Genomic DNA, 18,455 nt, shown 5'->3' with positions numbered 1-18,455 from the left:
GTATTTCAGAGCAAAGAATTATGTGGATAGCCTGAAGGTGCGTAATCTTAGAAGGCGTGAATTGTTGAAAAGGGCTATCTTCGATCTTGCACGACGTTTTGTGTGTGTGGCACGAATGTTTCTTTGTGTCGTCGGTAGATTTACATGCTAATTGAGCCCATCGGAGGAAAAACTTGAGATGACATCACATGAATTCAATTCAAATTGGCAGGTCTTCCTTTTATTTTCTTAAAGAACAGAAGACCCTAAACGATGTTTTTTTTTGGGGGGGGGTACACCCCTCTTCACGATGACCATGTAAGGATGAGACGACGGTGTGTGTAATAGGCAACAAAATAGTTCACCCAAACAGGTGGTGTTCAACAACAACCAAAAGTTTCTCTTTGTGTGTGTCTGTGTCTGTGTGTCTGGTAGACGTTTTTCCCGAAACCGATAAAAGTCGAGTAAGAAAGGAAGAATTTTAAGGAATGAAAAGAAAAGATTAAAGTTGACCAAATAGAGAAGGAATTTTCCATTAGCCGTCATGTTTCTCCTATCTTCGACTCGTTGGGATTATGGGTCTATTTGAATATTCGAGAATCGCGCCCCTTATCTTCGAAAGAAAACAAATGTAACCCCAGGAATAATTTTCTTGAACGAAAATCGAAAATCATTCTATTTTATTTTACGCTAGAAGAGGTGCACGTGTCTAAGGCTGGAAGAACGGGGCGTGACCTCAACTTGTCTTATTTGATTCCATCCACTTTCGATGACTATCTTTAAATATTTTACTCTTTTTTTTTTTTTTTTTCTGGGTTGAATATGATATCCTCATTTTTCTAACACGCTATAGGTCTTGATCTCTTTGTTCTTAACACTCTGAATCCATTCCAAATTGACCCGTTTTTTTTTACGTCATTTTTTTGTTTCTCGTTCCCAGTGTCATAAATCACGGGATCGTGAAATGACGAAACAAATATGGAAATGTTAAGAGAGAGTTGAAGTTTTTTCCGTTCAAAGGAAGAAGTTGCTTTTTTTTAAAAAAGGGTGGAGTGTGTGTGTGTTAAGGGGGGGAGAGAGAAGCATATCACACACGCAAAAAGGAATACAAGGTGGAAATGTCAGAGGGGATGACGTGAGCGAGTGGGCTTGGGTAATGGAAAAAGCCTTTCGGGAGAAGAGAAAAAAAAAAGCCGACGACGACTAGCAAAGAAGAAGATAGAGAATTTAACTGCATTTTTAATTGTTGGGCGGAAACCTGGTAAGGCGACTTCCCGTCGAGTCCCGGAGCCCAAGTGCCGCTCAGCCTCATTCTTCTTATTCAAATAAAAGTAGTCACACACAAACACACAGGTAGGCGAAAAAAAAAAAGGGCACTAGTTAGGCGGGCGCATAGTTTCTTCTTTGGGGTGGAGTTGCTCATACTGATGACCCTTCCTTATTTTTTATTTTTTTACAGAAATAAATGGAATGAAATAAAAAAAAAAAAATCGTCCTCGTTATACACGGGCCGCACCCCAACGCGTAAAGAGGAACTGTGGGGGCGCCCCTTTACGACACCTCTCCGATATGACATCAGTTCTGTGAATTGCGGCAGAAGCGAATGGGTGGAACAATTTTTTTTTTTTCAAAACTTGGCCTGGCCGCCAACTTTTACCTGTAGCCATCGGGTAGTGCGAACAGTTAGATCACCATTCCTCCTCGATTGGAATGCCTTGGAGCAGGTTCAGCGCTCTCTGTGTGAATACTTGCGGCATTTACACGTTTCACATTGTCGACTATTTTTATTTTTTTAAATGTTTTCCTTCTTCTATTTTTTATTTGAAATACTTTTGGCGTGAGTGTGTGTGTGTGTGCATTACGAACGGTGTAATGACACAGTCGCCCACTGGAGTATATCACTCACGAGAAATGCATTGCGAGGGGGAACGCATTTTTTTTTATTTCGTAACTTGCCAAAAAATAAACAAATGAAAGGGGAAAAAAATTACTGATGATGGATTGCTTTGTAAATTTGCTTACATTCTTTTGACTTAAAAAAAAAAAAGAATGCTGCCCACGATTGCGTCGAGGAAAAGTTGTGTTTCCAAAGACAAAATCAATGGTTTTGTTATCTTTGAAAATGTTGTTGTTTTCTCTTTCCAAAGTCCGTTGACTCGATTGCAATTCGAATGCGATTATTATTTGTTTTTTTTTCCTTCCTCTCTCTCTCTTTTCGTGCATCTGATATCCACAATCTCGAAAAAAACAAGCCGCTAATTGACTCTTGTTGTCGAATCTTTTCTTGGCGTGTCATCTGCTGTTTATATTTCAAAAAAGGTGTCGCTGAATGAAGGAATTCATTTGCCCTCTATTGGTGGTACAATTTCTCACGGAGAGAGGCAGTCGTTTGCGTAATGTACGAAGAATCACGACGATGATGTCATTGAAGCTTTTGTAATTCGCGCCTTCAGGGCAAGGCGGGTATGCGTCCCGCAATCTTCATTTTCTCCTCTGTGTGATAAATAAATGATGAAATTTTGTTTTTTTTCTGTCGCCCACCAGTTTGGGTGTAGTTGACGGCTCGTTTACCATGTTCCAAGTGAGCATCAAAAGAATCTTTATTTCGCCTACACTTGTAGCGCTTTTGAAGTGTAAAGACGTGCGCGCGCGAGCGGCCATCAGCTGATGGAACGAGCACCTGTGCGTCCGCAACACCTACGAAATCCGATTTCAAAACGATATTTTATTTTTATTTTTCTAACCACAAGACTTTTGACACAAGAGTCGCAAAAATCAACGACTCTCTCTTATTTCCATATGAGTAATGGTACACCGCAATAGCCGGCATGTTTAAAGCAGAAGCGGCCAGCTCTTTCGTGATATTTTAACTTGGCCGCCAGTCCTGCATCACGAAAGAGAGACGATCGAGTCAGGTGGGAAGAATCGTGGGTAGAAGGTCAGGAATGGCGTCGAGTTCTTTCGCAAGACCATCTGCTCAACATTTGGCCATCGTTGGGGTGTTAGCGGCCTTGCCCGGCATTTGGCATTGCTTCATTTGGATGTTTCCACTTGAAACCGGTCAGCAATCGTCAACAGACGGTCGAAAATGTTGCAATTAGACGGGCAAATGACCGTTTTACTTGGCCGATGGTGCGCTCTCTTCGCTTCCATTTTTCACCTGTTACATAGCGCAAGAGCCCCGCCCCTGAGGGGCAGGTGTCGGTAGTGCCCTCTATTTCACGTATTCCATCAACAAGAAAATCTAAAGAAAAAGCGAGGTAGAGAGAGAGAGTTGCAGCAAACGATACGTCGCTCTTTATTTCTTTTCTTGTCGTCTACATAGAAAATAGGAGAATGTTCTAGCCTTTCTTTTTTCTCGTGACATTCCTGCTCGTTCACATTGCCACCTTAGTAAACAACTAAAACTCCTGCCGCTCTTTCCTTAAAAACAAACTTTTTCTTTTTTTTTTTTTTTTAATCGTTCAATTCTCTTCCCCTATGTCCGTCACGATGAAAGTGACAGGCGGCCTTCATATCTTGATACGTTTGGATATTTGTCCTAAAAAAAAAAATTGTTAGGATTTCTATTGAGAAAAACGACAATCTTTTTTTTATAGGGTCGTTTATATTTTACCTTTTCTTGATTTTCATGAGGGTTGCCATATGTATCGTTTTAGCTCCGTGTGAGGTCTCCTTCTTCAACCCCCAGGGGGTGATATTGAAATGGTATTTTCGTCCGGTATTTTCAAACGTGAACAAAAGAAGAAGATGAAAAAAAGGCAACAATAAAAGAAAAATGTTTTCAATTGCCATTTTTTTTCCCCCCTCCTTCCTGCCTCCCTCCCTAACAAAGTGATATTTCTTTTTTCACGTCAAATCGTTTTCATTTAATCGCGCACGCGCTCCATGACGTCATCTTTTTTTGGTGATGAGTTAGATATGCGTAGAAAATGGGTGACACATGCCTTCTTCTATTGAAAAATATGGATGCGCATATCCAACAAAAGGCAATGTTTAATGTTCTCCGACGATGTTACCGCGAGATGAAATTTGAGAACGTCACATAAAGAAGCCCAAGGGAAGACCCTGTAGTTTTTTTTTTTTTTGATAATTCTTTTGCTCCAGTTTTCAAGTGGTGGTCCCCTATTTATTATCATTAATGTTGTCACCGTCGTCGTTTGTTTGTTTTTTTGTGTGTGACGCGTTTCACTCTTGTTTATTCCTATTATTATCCGGGGCGTTCTTTTGTTTCCTTTAGAATGAACGTCCGTTCATTCTCTCTTTGTTTGTCGTCAACACCTCGTACGAGTGTTTTATTATTCCTTACTTTTCCTCCCCTGTATGTTGTCTGTGTGACTAAAACAAACTTTTAAAATTCACTCGCTGCCAAAAAAGGGTGGGAAAAAAAAACAGGGGAACTGATAACGACCGTAAAAGGAAGGGCGACAACAACAACAAAGAAAAAGAGAAAACAACCCCACAAACAAAACGAGAAACAGTGACTCTATTGTTATGATGTCTGGTGTCGATAAGGCGGAAGAAAGAAAATCAAAGCAGGAAACGCGTAAAACCCTTATGAGGCCATCTTTTGCGAGGTGACATCATCGACGCAGACGTGGTGGGGGGTGAGCGATAGTTCAGAAAGGAAACACACACACACACGCCTCGTGTAAAACATTGCTCATTTTCGGGACTGGCCGTTTTGGAATTTGGAATATCCATCACTTGTTTGTTTTTTCCCCACCCCTTTTATGGGTGGGTTGCCATTATTTTTTTTTTTTTCAACGCCATGTCTATTCGAATTTTGTCTATCAACTCTATACATCTCCCCCAATTCAAATACTAGCGCCAATTACTTGTGTCCATGTAAATATATAAACAGAAAGAATAGATCAGATCCTTATTGATGTGCCGTCATGTGTAGCACTCCTCCCCTATATCGCCTTTTTTTTTTTTTTATTATTTTACCTGTTACATGTGTAACACACGATAGAGGAGGGGGGATAGAATTCGATCAGCCATTGAAGCGCGACATGACACGGCCACGCCTGCTAATATATAATACCACACACAGACACACCAAATGATTGTACGCACTCGATCTATTGAGCTTTGCGTGAGATCATGCTACTTGATTTTCGTGTGCTCCGGGCGGATGTGCTATGGGGACATGAGATGCTGTGTGTGGGATGAGGTTCTCTCGCTGTTGCGTAGGTTAAAAAAAAAAAAAAAAGCCGCAAGATTGATTTAGTAAAAGAATAAAATACAATTCAATAGAAAATACAGTAGGAAAGAGAGGAAAAGATTGTTATCAGATGAATGGATTGAAGCGGCTGTACATGGAAGAAGAAGAAGAAGAAGTAGGTGCGTGAAAAGTGCACGCGTGCCAGATGGGGTGGGGGAATTATCTTTGGCTAGATTCCCATCGATGGCGGCATAATATTCAAACATTTGAATATATATTTATAAAGTTACATATTTCCTGGTAGTGGGAAGCTTTTTTTTTGGCCTGGACTTTGCGGGGTCGTCGATGACGGGTGGGATGACCCCGTGATAGAGATGGATCGATTTTTTTTGGTTTTTTTGTTTTTTTTTACAGGGATTTCACATTCCTAATCCTATGCAACAGAGTTGATTTATACAACCAGCCCAATCGATTTCATCTACCGGTTCTGTATTTTATTATTATTATTGTTTTTTTTAGAGGGAAAGGTTGAACGGGTCGTGTGCAACACACCGTTATATGGATGATTTCATGTAATTCCTCTGGCGTGAATTTCAGTTGGGTGTGGCTATTGATTCTGTCGGTCGTGTGGGATGCTGTCATTTCTTTTAAACATGGAATTTTTAGGAGCCTCATCGTCTATGCATTTCCATTATATATTGGCTTGACAATGCGATGGACTCACAAAGCCAAAGTGGTTGGAAGATACACACAGCGACACGTTTTCGAGTGCGATGGCGAAGAAGAAAAAAAAGATAAGAGAAATGAACGACTCACGGTGTACGCCACGGATGTGCCACTCTTTATTATCGAATACCCAAGCACCTTCTTTCTTTTTTCTCTCTTCTTTTCGTTGGTCTATTCAACAAGTTGTTAACCATCATCTTTATTTATTCCGCTCGGCCGGATAGACGAACAACACGAACTACACAGCAGAACTAGTTATATCACTAAAATGAAATAAAAAAATTTAAAAATTTTTCTTAAAAAAAAAATATATACATACGTATAAAGAAATGAATAGTAAATAAATCGAGAGAATTAAGGTGTGCACGTCCTTCACAAGGTTCCTTTTGTGCTGTTTGACTATTTTAGAAAATGGAATACAACAGAAGCACAAAAAAAAAAATTAGAAAACGAGTCCTTATCGTATTTTTCCTTTTAAAATGTATTTCTTATCTTTTAGTTGATTGTTGAGAAATAGTCGGCAAATCTTTATCTCCTTAGAAGTTTGTCGATTTTCATTTTTTTCGAGAGGAATGCGCATGTGGCGCAAAGTGAATCGAATTGTTTGGTTTTTTGTTTTTAATTTAAATTCTTTTATAGTTCACAACAACAACAACAACAAAATTAGAAAGAAAAGGTGAAGAGGCGTTGTCACCTGGTTTGACACCTGGAGCTAGTTGAAAAATTGGATACGTTCGTTTGTACGATGTTTGCTCGTTTGTTTATTTATTTTGGCGCGCTCTCTCTCTCCCTGACGTCTAATACGTGTGACTAGCTGACCATGTAGGGCCACTGGTGCGCGTTAGGAAATGAGTCGAAAGAAGAAGAAAATGGATGAATGCAACAGTCCTAATTTATGACGACGTTTGATGTATGTAGCGCGTTAAAAAAAAAGCGCACAGCCGTTATGGCCGAAAAGATTTTCCTCAATAGGTTGGATACATACGCGCGCTGCGCGCGCGCGTTCAAAAAAAAAGGAGAAGTGGTTATTTATTATGACGAAAGAAAAGAAACAAGTTGGGGTTGAAACCGTTAACGCCATCTTACGTGTCTGTGTGGGCTCATATCGAATTTTCTTTTTTGAAAAATGATCCATCATTTCTTTTTCTCTTCTTCGTGGTGTCTGACTCAGACGATAGTCATTCGATGATGCCATACCGCCACTGCTGCTGGTACGACGCCGCAGCAGCCGATAGACGTTTTTTTCTTTTATTTCTTTTCATCCGTCGTGAATCATTCATCCGTCCACCAAGTTCCAATGGATTACGATGATGGCATCGGTCGTCTCTTTTGTGTGTAGACATGACCTTTTATGGAAGGCATTTTCTCCCTCCAACGTCTCATTAGTTTAGACCCCACCCCGTTTTGAATCCATCGCATAACATTCCCGAGTTATTAATTCACTGATTTAATGATTGCATATTTATTTATTAATTAATATAATATTTTTGTTTTTTTCTCCTTCGTATTGATAGATTGGACGTCGTGTGGACGACCTCTTTGAAGACCTTCGTGATGGACACAATCTCGTCTCGCTCCTGGAAGTTCTTTCTGGCGATCATTTGGTACGTAGTTTATTTTGGCTTATCTGTTTCATCCATCTCGTACTAAAATGGAATAGAAGAGACAAAAAGAGACACGTAAGGAACTGATTTGGGAATGGATGAACACGGCCAAACGAAAAGAAAGAAAGAAAAAAAGAGGGGGAATCCTGTCGTATTGTCGTTATTTATCGGCGCCTTTTGCCAGTTTTCTCTCTCTCCCGCCGTTGCGCTTGTTGTGTTTCGCTAATCACGATGGCCGTATTTGGAGGCAGGCGCCGGCCCATTTGGATGTAGTGTTCCCATTTCTCTCTGAGGTTAAGAAGAAAAAAAAAAAATTTCGTTTTTTCTTTCTTCTCCGTGAATATTGATTTTTTTTTTGTTTGACCGATTTCCTTTCAGAGGTATAGCGCCACATCTCGTCTTGGCCGTAAAAGATCGTCTTGCATCATGTTTTTTGTTTTTTTAATGATCAAAATCGGAGAGAGAAATGTGGACGTGATTCTATCGGTTCCCTCTTTTGTCTCATCATCTGAATCCCTTTTTTCCTTTTTGCTGGGAGGACATTAAATATGATCAAAATCAGCGCCTTGCGGTGAACGATAAAACTTCATTTCACCGAATGGGGGGAGTTTATCTGATTTTGGGCGACATTTCGATCGGTCGACACCCTGAAACAGCGCGGCGATTTCAATCTGTTTTGAAACGTCACCCGAAATGCCCAATTGACTGAAATTTATATTTAATTCTTCTAATTCTTTTTAATTCAGCCCCGTGAGAGAGGTCAGATGCGCTTCCATATGTTGCAGAATGTCCAGACGTCGCTCGATTATCTCCGCTATCGCAAGGTAAAGTGTTTTGTTTTCTCCGAAAAAGAATTTGATGACGGAATTTTGTTTTTGAAAAAATGCTTTGCTTTAATCGCCTTCTTCTCCATGTTCGGTTTTACACTGACAGGATCCAACAATAACAAAGCAAAAGAATAAATAATAACATTTTTTTCTTTTTGAAAATAAAAAAACTTGTAGTTGAAACTCTTTGGTAGGACGTTAATAAAAACGGGATATAATAGGTCTGGCAGTCTTACAATGACGACGCTAAATTTTTTTCAATCGCCTTAGATAGTCTTGTAAAAAAAAAAATAAACCACGAAAATTGTTTTCTTTTTTATTTTTTTTATTGGAAAAATCATAAATGTATTCAGATTTGTCTTTACATTTTGATGTGTTTTTTTTTTTTTCTAACTTGGTGATGTTCATCTATGCAGATCAAGTTGGTCAACATCCGCGCCGAAGATATCGTCGACAGCAATCCAAAGCTGACCCTCGGCTTAATATGGACCATCATTCTCCATTTCCAGGTACAGTCCATTTCGGTTATTGTTTTTCTATTCAATCGTTCCGTCGATGGAAATTGGTGGCTGTGATTGAAAACTCAACGAAATCATTTCGATTCGATAAGGGCAAACAAAAACAAACAACACTAACATTTTTATCGGTTGACGTCACGTGTTATAACGGTTTGGTATGAGAAATGAAGAATAGCAGTCCATTCCCCCTATTCCAGACCATACGGTTAAACGCAATAAAAAAAAAAATCGGGAAAAACGATGATAAAAACAAACAACAACTAGCGCCATCCAGCTGCGGTTAAAAGCATTATTGCCTTCTGTCATCCCTCAAACAAAAATGAGATAAACATTGTAAAAAGACCCTAAAAACAGAGAGGGAAAAATATGATAAAACCATGGAAACATAACCCGTAATCTCCCCAACGCTAAACAACGTGTAAATACGCCTATCCGTAACGTTGTTTCGTAATATCGTTGGCAAACGCAGCGCACTCAAACTGGGGACTTGTGTACGACATTCGATAAGTGCCCCGTGTATGGTTGCTGTGAAAACCTATAGGGGAGCTTATGACTTTTGTTATCGCCCCCAGCCAACGTCAAATGTGTAATCCCGTAACGTAAATATTTTGAGCTTCTTTTCTTATGGATCGCATTTTCACTGATGCCGACGTTTGCCAAAGATGATAGTAGTGGGGAGCGGGGGGGGAACAGGAGCCCAGAGCGAGTCGCAGTTAATCCAGGTTCACATTCTTTTGGTTGAAATATTTCCATACTGGTGCAGTTTTTTCCATAAAAATTCCCCGACATTAACATTTTCTTATTCTTCTTTTTTTTATCTTACGAAAGAAAATGAATGGATTGTGTGCAAGTCGAGAGAATGAGATGAAAAAAACCAAACGAGTTTTCTCTATTTTCTTTAACTAGTCTGCATTTTGCCCATTTATTTCGCTCCACAATTGGGAATGAGTTTGACATTTCTTTTGATTTGGATTTCTCTTTGTCGTATTTATTTTTGGTCTACACTTTTCGTGTTTCTGCGTCAATCAACGATCCCCCCCCCTTTTTTTTTCTTTTGACTTGGTCGCGAGCGCGCGCGCGTACTCGACTCGAATTCGTAATGTTAGCCTTCACCTGTTTCGTGTATCAGGCCCCCGAACTTAAACTCATTAAAAAGAAATCGAAAAATAAAAGGGGGGAAAATACGTTGCGAAGTGATCGAACTTATTTTTTGTTTTATTAATTTTTTTTACGACGATCCTGTTCAACTTCAACTTTAACGCCTTACATGAAACAAACGCTCTTTTCTTCACGCGTGTACGAACTGCACATGAAACGTTGAAACCGTGTAAATTTTTTCCAGCATTAAAAATTCCAAGAGAAAAAAAAAAATGCGGAGTTGCGCGAACGGGACGGGCGCGTATTTGATTCCACATATATGGTCATGAGTTTGAGAAATCTAGCCACGTTCCTCTTCTCTTTTGTAGCTGCCGTGTTCCATGGGTGTGTGTGTGTAGTGTGTGCTCTTTTCTATTTTTTTTTCGTCTTTCTCTCGTATTCCACCCAATTCTTTTTCTCTCCTTTTCCAGTGTTTATTCTAAACACAAGCGAGTAGGAGAGAGAGAGAGAAAAAAAGCCGGTGCATCGCTTCAGGGCGTTTTCCAACATTTTTTTTTTTTTGAATATACAAATGGAGAAGAGAATGGAAAAGAGAGAAGAAAAAGAGATTCGGGATTGCAGCTTGTTTGGTTCGGGGGAGTACGGCAGTCGGGAGGAGTGAAAGTGGCGTAGAGGAGGTCGTTTCCATCGAGTCTTGCGTTCTCTTTCGCATTTTTTTTTGTATGTGTGTGTGTGTCTTTGGGTCGTCCGTCGTCAGCTCCCCCATCTCCTGTGTGTCTGTGTCAAATGTGGAATTTTTTGGTTTTCATTCGATTTTCTAAAACGCATTAAAACTACCCGAAAAGTTGGAGATAAATCGGGAAAAACAAAAAAGTGAATTCTCCAGTCGTTTCCCATTTTTGGGATTGGGACAGAAAACGGACCAAGGGCCCAGAAAGTTTTTTTTTTTTTTCCTCAACAGCATAAAGAAAACCCTTTTTTTTTTTGTTGTTATTGTGGTAATCTCGCACACACACAGCGAAAGAGAGAGAGAGTGTGTGTGTGTCTCTCTCGACAGTGGTTGGTTGGTTCGTGTTGGGTTCGGTCGGTCAGGGGCGCACGGCAGCAATCCGGTTGCATTTTCATCGGTTGCGGACGATTGCGTTCAATTTCGGTCCTTCCCAATTGGACGGGTGTGAAGAGCGAGTCGTAAATTCTGTCCAGTGACCGGTCAAAACACGCAAAACACCCTCCATTGTTTTCCAGCTGCCGGAATTCTTTGTGTCGTTTGTTTTCGCCTTGCTGGCACACGCAACAGTACAGCACAACCGGCCCTGGAAAAGAAAGAAAAGGAAAAAAAAGAGCATAACGTCCAGTAGCGGAAATGGCTGGGTGGAGCAACGGAGTTTGGTGCGGGACGGATGCGCTGAACGAGAGGAGGTCGCAACGGAGCGCAGGTACGGGCGGCGTCGTGACGGAAATGGACGCTATCCGACTAGCGGAGCGCATGCAAATGGACGGCGATGTGCACACGGTGTTGCGACGCCATCACGTCACTTCGCACGTCCGCGACGACACGACCGAAAGTCAGCGCACGGCTCGCAAGTCGGGCGTCCGTCGTGTCACGACGCGCACCGTCCGCCAAACGACGACCATCACGCGCGGCGAACAGCGTTCCATCACGGAGAACGTCAACCGCCTGGACGACGGCTATGGCCGCCCAGGCTATTTTCAATCGCCGTCGCCCTACGGCGTCTCCGAACGTGACGCTTCACTTTACGAGGAACGCGTACCCGTCCCGGCCATCACTTATCATCGCCCCGCTCCTGTTGAACATCATTCGACGTCGTTTAAACGATCCAAGGTAGTTAATCCGTGAGTGACTTGAACGCACACGGTGCGTAGTGGCTGCAAGAGAATTGGGGTCGGTTCGGTTCTGAACGTTCAACTCACGATTCGCTCGTTTATCTTCGTATTCTGCGCCGTCGTTTGCCGTCGTCGTTCGTCTTTGTTCAGAACATTTGAAACAAACTGAAAATCACTCACTGCGAAGACGTTGTAACTTTTTGGAGGGGCGCCATTTATCCGCGACCTGTGACGGCACTTGACCTCCGCCCATTTTTTTATATATTTTTTTTTTTAAGAAGAAAAAGAACACACAAACAAAACAAAATCTATAGAATTATCTACACACTTCGTTGCACTGCAATTCACCTGTCACCGACATATTCAAATCATAACCCTTCCGCCCTTTCTGCTCCTCCTTCTCTCCTTCTCCCCTCCCGAAATATATGCTATTTTGACAAGTTAACGATGTAACAGCCGTTTCGGGTTTTGCTTCAATAGAACCAACAAAAAAAAAAAAATCATATTTTTTTTTGCTTCTTTTTTTGTTTCTCTTACTTGCATCTCTTTTTACTTGACTGTCCGTCGCTTTACACAATTTCAGCTTTCACGCATAGAAGATAAGCACCGCTATAGCCAACATCAACACCTTTTTCTTTCAAACATTTAATAGAAAAAAAAAGAAAAACGAATTATTTTTACCAGCACCCGCCCAAAAAAAAAAATCTATGAAAAAAAAAAAGAAAATGTTCCTGTTCATTACGCATCGCTCGTACAAAGAGAGAAGAAGAAGAAAAGAGACAACGTGTGGGAATGATGGCGTCATGCGTCTGTGTTTGGGCATCCCACCCGGAAAAAAAAAAAGTTATCGATGAGGTCACCTGTCGATGTTGCTCAACGTCTTTTTAGCAGTTGCTGCTCTTGTTTGTGCCTCTATTACGTGCGGTTGTAAAATGTGAACGTCATTTTTCCTTTTTTTTGGCGAGGTCTTTCTTTTTTCAGCCCTCCAGTTCAAGATGGCCAAGTCCATCAGACCGTGAAAGAAAGGGGAGAGTATATGATGGCCATAAATGGCGACTGTGTCTGATGACGGACACTTTGTTTTGTTAGTGGGCGGCCAACGAGTAAAAAGAGTCACACAAATTGTTGAACGCATTTGTTTGGTACATTTAGAGAAAGGTAGCCACGAGGCTTTCCTTTTTTTTTTAAATGGGAAAAAACCTGTCCGTTATGATGATGACCTTTGTTTCCCATTCTCTCGCTTCGAATACATCTACATTCAGTAATAAGATTTCATGCTAATAGAACCACCCCATTCGTCATCATTAATTCACAGGCAGGTTTCCCCCCTTGTTTTCCATACGTGGGGAGAGGATCACTAGATATTATGTTCTTTTGTAAGCCTCGTAGCATTTTGAGCTGTTGAAAAGGTTGTGTGTTATATCTAGTGGAAGTGGACAACCGTGGGCATTACTTTATTTAGTTTGTATTTTCATCATCTTTTAAATGAATTTCATTTGTTGCTGTTTGCTTGCTCATGCACCCCCCACGGTTCATTCGCTTGGAAAATCGAACGCCCCAAACCGTTTGGTGCGCCACCTGATGCGAGTAGTAGCACGTCCTGTCCAGTTCCAGTCATGCAGCATTTGAATAAATTGGGGAAATAAAGAAATTCCATCTCAATTTCGTGTGTCGTACACACGAGCCCTCTTTCTCTCGTTTATTTTCTTTACATTCAAAACTGACGGGATTGTTGTTCGTTTTCTTGTCGGCTCCATCTGGTAGAAGGGGGGGGGGAATAAAAAAAGGCAGTTGTCCCATATAAAGACATGATGGGATACTTGACGATGGAACGCGGATTCCCCTTCATTTTTCTCTTTTTCTTTTTAAATGTATTTTTAACATTTTTATGTTTTAACGGCGTGAAAATGTTTTTTTGAGTCAACCCGTGTTCCCCGCCGGCAGCCATGTGAGTCATAGTTCCCTCATGGCCCGTCTAAATATTAATAACTATGCAGGGACTCTTTTTATTTGTTATTTGTTTAGATGATGATTAAGAATTTTGTTTTCTCTTTTATTCCAATGATTAGAAGGTGGGCGTTGTCGTTCTATCTCAAGTGTAATCAATTTTATTTTTGATTTAACATGTTAACGATGTGAGTTTGACATTTTTTAATTAATTATTTGTGTGTGTGTGTGTGTGTGTGTATTTGTTTTGTTGATTAGATATCGGACATCATGGTGGGCCAGGATGAATCATTGACAGCTCGCGAAGCTCTTTTGCGATGGGCTCAACGCACCACGGCCAAGTATCCGGGTGTTCGCGTCAAAGATTTCACCTCGTCATGGAAGGATGGCTTGGCTTTCAGCGCCATCATTCATCGTAACAGGTGCAGTTTCTTTTATTTTATCTATCGCTTTTTTTTTATTTCCCTCCGATCGGAAGAAAAGAACTATTGGCTGTTGACAGATCAGACGTCGAATCCATCAACACTCCCACCTCTTATTTTTTTAAAATGCGCTTGACTTGAAGAAGAACAACTTCAAGACACGTACACAAAATGTATGGGTCATCGATCCTCCCATTTTGCACGTCAATTGATTAAAACCTATAGACGAAGAGTGCTAACACAAACACTGACAAAAGAAGTTACAAAACAAATGGCGGTGTCATGACGCCGACACAACTATTGTTGCTGCAGTTGTTGTTGTTGTTGTTGTTTTGAATTCTGAATATATATTCTCCAGCGTTGCGTATGTAACCGATCCGTCACACGCAGCGAAAATGTTTCCGTGTAAAACCAACGTCACGAATGGAACTTTGATTGTTTATGAAATATTCATCAAATTGTAGCGGCTCCTTCTCTATCCCTTCCCCTCCCTTCTCTCTAGACAACTTATCTGCACGCAGACCCCATCGCTTTTAAGTTGGTCTCTTATTTTAACTTTTGTTGTTGTTGTTGTTGATATTTCCAGACCTGATTTAGTGGATTGGCGCTCCTTGAAAAATCGCGGCATCCGCGACCGACTAGATTCCGCCTTTAACGTTGTGGAACGCGAGTACGGCGTGACACGACTTCTCGATCCCGAAGGTAAGCTGATACGCAGACATTATTACGGCAAAGTAGAACTTAAAGAAATGGCAAAAAGGAAACCCAACTCGTGAGAAAATCTGGTTTTAAAAAAATGAAATAAAGAATAAATTTAAAAGAAAAAAAAAAAAAAAAAAGAAGGAAAAATGCGTGATAACGTGGGAGTTAGTCGTTTAGTGGTCCCCGTAAAGTCGGCAACCGACAATGAAGTCATGGAGTAAGGCCTTTCAAAAATTGATCATGATTTATGAACGCGTCCGGATACAACATGAAATGGATTGCAACCATGCGCAACCAGCCCCGTCTATTTTGTCAAAATAAAAATACATTTAAAAACAAAATTTGATGGCCAAAATAAAAAAAAACGAAAGAAAGAAAAGGAGAAAACAGACAGAATTTGGCTAGCTGCATTATAGTGTGTAGAGGATATTATAAATGTAGATGCATTTTTTTTAAGGTAGCGCATTGGAAGCTCCTTACATGGACCTGGCGTCCGCCCTCCTGCGGGGTCTCTTCTAACGACCCCGGGATAACGTATAAGATGACCCCCTGAAGGCATCGATTGTTGAGGGCAAGGCCGTGCTGTGTTGTTGTTTCATGACTCACGAACCACCAGCATATACCGCCGCGTCCGTCGTGTTCCAATAACTACTTGGCAGACTAGAATTTAATATTTCATTTTTTTTTTTTTTGTGCGTGAAAGAAATGACGGGGATGGGTAGAGTAGGTTGAGAAATGAGGACAACAATTATCTTCGTCGGTAGACTTTATTTTGCCCCTTAATTTGTTCATTTTTATCCGATGATTGATTTGGAAATGAAAAATTTGTGTTTTTCCCTGTTAGATGTCGATACCCCCGAACCGGATGAGAAGTCGTTGATTACCTACATCTCGTCGCTCTACGATGTGTTCCCTAATCCGCCAGCCTTACACCCACTGTACGATCCGGTAAGTGCGAAGTTCATTTTGTTTTTTTGTTTTTTCCCTCAAAAATATTCAGAAATAAAATGCGAATTTCTTTGGCTAACGGCTCAATGGCATGTCGATGACAATGAAACGGGATTTGAAAAAGAAAAGAAAAAATGGAGGCATGATGTATCATATTTTGTACTTGATTCCGGATTTGCGCATCTTATGAATTGCAGGAGACGCAACGAAAGTACAGCGACTACCGAGAATTGTCCAGCTCACTGCACGTTTGGATTCGTGAGAGCACGCTATTGATGCAAGATCGCAATTTCCCCAACACGCTCATCGAGGTCAAGAAGTTGGCCCTGGAGTCGAACCGATTCCGGACGGATGAGGTGCCGCCACGCCTTAGAGAGAAGCAGCACATCGGCCGACTTTACAAGGACATTGAGGTGATTAACAACAATCTTTAAGCGACATGAAACATCCATCTCTCCTCTCTCTCTCTCTCTACTTTTAATGTTTGTTGTCATTTGCCATCCGTTTTGATGACCCGCCTCTCTTAAACAAAACAACAAAACAAAAAATAGTCAAAGATGCTTTTTAAACGGCCCCTTTTGTGACCCCTCGTCATGGAGAAAAGGTCCGGCCACAACGGTCCACTAATGAGTTCCTTTTCTTTCTTTTGAGGGAGCCTTTAAAGATGTTTTTGTTGTTGTTATATATTATTATCATTATTGGATAATCGGCCCTTTTGGACCGATGAGGCCGACATATTGTGAACTTCCATTTTGGGGGAGGAAAGATAATCGTGACGGGCCGTCGTGAATCACGCCGAGAGAATATGGGCAGATTGCCGAAGATGGCTAGTGCGATAGAAGAGTTTGGCATTCTTTGCGTTCACGATTGCATCCATTTGTTTCATTCTAATAATATTTTTGATTTTTTTTTCTTGCTTTTTTTTTGTGGGGGTTTATGGGCGAAACAGAAATTTTTAGAAGAGACGGAAGAGAAATTGGAACCCGAATTGCGTCCCGACGTCCTGGAGCGCAATTGGAACCAGCTTTTATTGCTGCATCAGGAACGCGATGCGGCCATTCACAAGGAAATGGAACGGCTCGAAAGGCTGCAGCGCATTGCTGAAAAAGTGCATCGCGAGGCCAAGCAATCGGATGCCCGCCTCGATGAAGTTGAGGCCCGCATCGATGAAGAAGCCAAGCGGCTGGATCGGCTCCATCCGCGGGACGCCATGAAGAATTGCGAAGTTCTCAACGCCGAATTAGCCTCCATCGAGGAGACGATCAAAATTATGTTTACCGATGTCCAGGCGCTAAAAGACGGCCGCTACAATCAAACGGCTGATTTGCATAAACGTGTTCAGCGCATCCATCAGCGCTGGCAATCCATCCGCGCCGTGTTCCAGACGCGATTGGTCGAAGTGTTGCCTTCGTTGACTTCGCCCGATGCCGGACGATCGTCACGCTCTTCCCTGGAAGCCCGTCTCTTCGAGACCAACGAGCATTTCCGCTTCCTTCGCGAGTGCTCCGAATGGGTCCGGTCCAAATTGGTAAATTTTATTCTTTTCTTTTATTTGATTGCGGATCTTTGAATAAATAATTTTGGGTTTCTCTTTTATTTTTTTGGGTGGGAAATAAACAGACGCAAATGGAGAAAGCCGCGTACGGCAGTGACTTGCCCAGCGTACAAATCGAACTGGAATCGCATTTGAAAGAACATAAATCGGTTGATAAATTCCAAAGCAACGTCGAGAAATGCATATCGAATAAGGTAAAGAAGAATGGCGTCATTCTTTTGTTTCCTTTTTGAATCAGAATATTTTATTTTAAAAAAAAAAAGTCTCGATTTTTTAAATCTTTTCTTCTTTTGGCTTTTGTCTGCTGATGTTTCGTGTACAGATAAAATTTCAAAGCGAAGAGTCGGTCATTTACGTGCACCACGTGACCATTCTGCAAAAATCGTACACTGAGCTAACAGTGACGAGCAAGAAACGACTGTCAGACTTGGAAATGCTGCAAGATTTCATCCAGTCGGCCACGACTGAGCTCATTTGGCTCAACGAGAAGGAGGAGATTGAAATATCGCGCGATTGGTCCTCCAAATCGCTCAACGTTACCGAAATTGAACGATACTACGAGGTAATTGCGATTCTCCGGCGATATTAAGCGCATTGTTGTCTGCTGGATTTGCTCTTTTTTTTCCCCCTCCTCCTTTGTGTGGTGTCTTCCTTGACGCTCTATCTCTCACTGTCTGCTTGGTGCCTACGGACAATGACTCATTGGCCAATAACCTTGAAGATTCAGGAAGAAGGCGGGGGGTTGCAATGTGCAAAAAAAAAAAAAAAATGGGATTCCTTTTAAAAATATGGAGATTTATGCTTTTTGATCCAATGCCAGTTAGTTTGGGTTTTGCCGTCAACCAAAAAGAAAAGAAGGCAGTAAGCGAAGACAAATGCCCCGGCTGGGGAAAAAACAAAAAAACAAGATTGTTGTCTTACACACAGACACGTACATACATATTTCCAGTTGGTTTTATTTTTTTGATGACGGATCACCGGGAGCGCCGGCAGTCGTCGTCGCCGCCTCGGTCAAACCGTGAAATTCTCTCATCCGTCTCGGCTTGTCCGGAAGGTTTTTTGACGCGTCCCTTCCTTCCATCATCATCACGACGACGACGCCGAAAGCACACGGCAC

At 41.4% G+C, this 18,455-nt stretch overlaps 1 protein-coding gene across 5 annotated transcripts in view; it reads left to right on the top strand.

Annotated features, from left to right (window-relative positions):
• Positions 1-18,455, top strand: part of LOC116926275 (microtubule-actin cross-linking factor 1) — a 62,618-nt gene that overhangs the window by 8,470 nt on the left and 35,693 nt on the right. For 4 of the 5 annotated variants that reach the window (XM_045177756.1, XM_045177771.1, XM_045177775.1 and 1 more), the window contains 10 exons: positions 7,387-7,476; positions 8,223-8,300; positions 8,720-8,812; positions 13,970-14,133; positions 14,720-14,835; positions 15,680-15,783; positions 15,981-16,196; positions 16,733-17,311; positions 17,404-17,532; positions 17,661-17,900. In XM_045177756.1, coding sequence (XP_045033691.1) covers positions 7,387-7,476; positions 8,223-8,300; positions 8,720-8,812; positions 13,970-14,133; positions 14,720-14,835; positions 15,680-15,783; positions 15,981-16,196; positions 16,733-17,311; positions 17,404-17,532; positions 17,661-17,900 — 1,809 coding nt within the window. Of the gene's footprint in view, positions 1-7,386; positions 7,477-8,222; positions 8,301-8,719; positions 8,813-10,528; positions 11,763-13,969; positions 14,134-14,719; positions 14,836-15,679; positions 15,784-15,980; positions 16,197-16,732; positions 17,312-17,403; positions 17,533-17,660; positions 17,901-18,455 lie in introns of those variants that run through there. The other variant, XM_045177759.1, reaches the window with a different exon arrangement.

This window comes from Daphnia magna, linkage group LG1 (assembly GCF_020631705.1).
Source record: "Daphnia magna isolate NIES linkage group LG1, ASM2063170v1.1, whole genome shotgun sequence".
Classification (NCBI taxonomy): Eukaryota; Metazoa; Arthropoda; class Branchiopoda; order Diplostraca; family Daphniidae; genus Daphnia; species Daphnia magna.
This window is presented reverse-complemented; position numbering and strand designations above follow the sequence as displayed.